The 2798-nt window shown below is 53.3% G+C and overlaps 1 protein-coding gene across 1 annotated transcript in view; it reads right to left on the bottom strand.

Moving 5' to 3' along the window:
* LOC132808767 (protein c-ets-1-B-like) overlaps nucleotides 1-2382 on the bottom strand; it is a 28997-nt gene extending 26615 nt beyond the window's left edge. The window contains exon 1 of the mRNA XM_060822215.1: nucleotides 2271-2382. Within this exon, the coding sequence (XP_060678198.1) occupies nucleotides 2271-2382 (112 nt within the window). The remainder of the gene's footprint in view (nucleotides 1-2270) is intronic.
* Between the last annotated feature and the right edge of the window lie 416 nt (nucleotides 2383-2798).

Below are 2798 nucleotides of genomic sequence, written 5' to 3'. Positions count from 1 at the left end.
CCACACTCCCCTGCCCACACTCCCCCACCCTCACTCCCACACTCCCCCACCCTCACTCCCCTGCCCTCACTCCCACACGCCCCCACCTTCACTCCCACACTCACCTCCACCCCCACTACCATATTCCCCACACCCCCTCCCATACCCCCACACCCTCACTCCCACACTCCCCCACCCTCACTCCCCCCACCCTCGTTCCCACACTCCCCACCACTAACCCTCGAAGGAGCAAACCACCCCCCCCCCCCCGCAATTCTTCTCTCAAAATCCTCCAAACACATCATCAATATCCTACAACAGAGTAAAGCTCCCTCTACACTGTCCCCCATCAATAACCCCCAGGGACAGGGACAAGGACAGCACGGGGCTAGATACAGAGTAAAGCTCCCTCTACACTGTCCCCCATCAAACACTCCCAGGGACAGGGACAGCACGGGGTTAGATACAGAGTAAAGCTCCCTCTACACTGTCCCCACATCAAACACTCCCAGGGACAGGGACAGCACGGGGTTAGATACAGAGTAAAGCTCCCTCTACACTGTCCCCCATCAAACACTCCCAGGGACAGGGACAGCACGGGGTTAGATACAGAGTAAAGCTCCCTCTACACTGTTCCCCCATCAAATACTCCCAGGGACGGGGACAGCACGGGGTTAGATACAGAGTAAAGCTCCCTCTACACTGTCCCCCATCAAACACTCCCAGAACAGGGACAGCACAGGGTTAGATACAGAGTAAAGCTCCCTCTACACTGTCCCCCATCAAACACTCCCAGGACAGGGACAGCACAGGGTTAGATACAGAGTAAAGCTCCCTCTACACTGTCCCCCATCAAACACTCCCAGGGACGGGGACAGCACGGGGTTAGATACAGAGTAAAGCTCCCTCTACACTGTCCCCCATCAAACACTCCCAGGACAGGGACAGCACAGGGTTAGATACAGAGTAAAGCTCCCTCTACACTGTCCCCCATCAAACACTCCCAGGCACGGGGACAGCACGGGGTTAGATACAGAGTAAAGCTCCCTCTACACTGTCCCCCATCAAACACTCCAGGACAGGGACAGCACGGGGTTAGATACAGAGTAAAGCTCCCTCTACACTGTCCCCCATCAAACACTCCCAGGGACAGGGACAGCCCGGGGTTTGTGGAATACTGACAGGTCCCATCACCATGTTACCCCTTATTTCCTCGTGCACAGTTCACTGGCTGCAGCTCAGAGTCAGTCCTCAACTGAGGAGATTCGAACCTCCTGGTTCTATTGATCACCCAAAGGTTTCCTGAGTCACACCCCAAGGAAGACCATTGTGGAGGACCCGGTCAATCTGATTCCAGTCACTATATCACTCCCCCCACCCCGGTATTGTGGGTAATGAGGCTGCATCCATTTCAGTCTTGGAGTTTGCCTCAACACTAGATGAATGGGGAGGGCCTATCATTACTGACAGACCTTTCTGCCTGTTCCGAGCGGCCAGGTATGTTTTGCTGCCGCTCTGTTTGTGAGGTGACAGCTTTCAGGTGTTTGTTCAGGGCTGCCTCACCCTGCACAACTTTGTCAGTGACGGGACCTGACCCCACATCAACCTTGCCTTGTGTACGCACAGGACCATTCCCATGGTTCCAGCACCAAACCCCATCCCCTGAATTAGATTGTCTCTCTCGCGTAGAGGAGGCGTGTGGCCAGTATTGGTGTTCCTGCTGCTGTCTCACCCTCTCCCCCAGGTCCGGGAATATCAGGGGTAACCTGGTGTGGAGTCTTCTCCCTGTCACCATCGCTGTTGTTGGGTGAGGGATGGCCCTATCGTCAAACAGGAACTGGGACAGTTCACTATTGAGTGACACTGTCGGCTGCTTCTTTCAAACTGCCTTCAACATTTGGACCCCTCTTTCCGTGAGACCATTGGACAATGGATGGTATGGAGTGGTCCTTATGTGCCGACTGCCATTCAACTTTCGGAAATGTTGGAATTCCCTGCTGGTAAGTGCTGTCGTTTTGGTCATGACCAGGACTTCTGGGAGTCAGTGTATCGCGAACAATGCTCGCAGCTTCTCAGTTGTCACCATTGGGTTTGCCATGATGAAAGGACACCCATGGTGACCAGGAACACTGAGCCCATGAAAGGACAGGTGGAGTCAACATGTAACTGAGCCCAGGGTTTACCCACGAGTGGGGGGTGTGCAGGGGGTGCTGCTGGTGGGAGCTTTTGAACTTGTTGGCACTGTCCCACCAATGCCACTATGTCAGCATCCAATCCTGGCCACTAGGTACAACTTTTCACCAACATCTTCATGTTGGAAAGCCCAGGCTGATCCTGGGAGAGTTCAGCCAGGATCTGGTAGCGACCTTTACTCGGGACTTGCTCCCCACAGTTATATGCCATCCTCGACACTGATCTAGTCTCGCCTGGCCCAGGAAGGTTTCAATCCTTGTTGCAACGGCCCTTCTGATTGCCCCCTTTACCACCAGCTGTTTCAGTTTCACGAGGACAGAATCTTTCTATGTCCACGGCCAGATATCGTCCACAGTGATTGGAAACTCAAAACCAAAATAGATTCTTCCAGGGGAAGCATCACTCATGGTGGCATTAGTCACTTGGCTTCCTGGATGGTATTCAAACATGTATTCACTGAGAATGAGGGCCCAATGCTGAATTCTACTGGAAGCTATGGTTGTCTCCATCTTGTCTTCCTCCTGTAACCACAGCAGGGTTTTGAGATCTGTTATGATGACAAATTCCCATCTGGAAAGGGACAGATGGAACTTCCTTACACCAAAGACAAACGCTATACCTTCCTT

Source organism: Hemiscyllium ocellatum, assembly GCF_020745735.1.
Source record: "Hemiscyllium ocellatum isolate sHemOce1 chromosome 38 unlocalized genomic scaffold, sHemOce1.pat.X.cur. SUPER_38_unloc_4, whole genome shotgun sequence".
NCBI classification, from domain to species: Eukaryota; Metazoa; Chordata; class Chondrichthyes; order Orectolobiformes; family Hemiscylliidae; genus Hemiscyllium; species Hemiscyllium ocellatum.
This window is presented reverse-complemented; position numbering and strand designations above follow the sequence as displayed.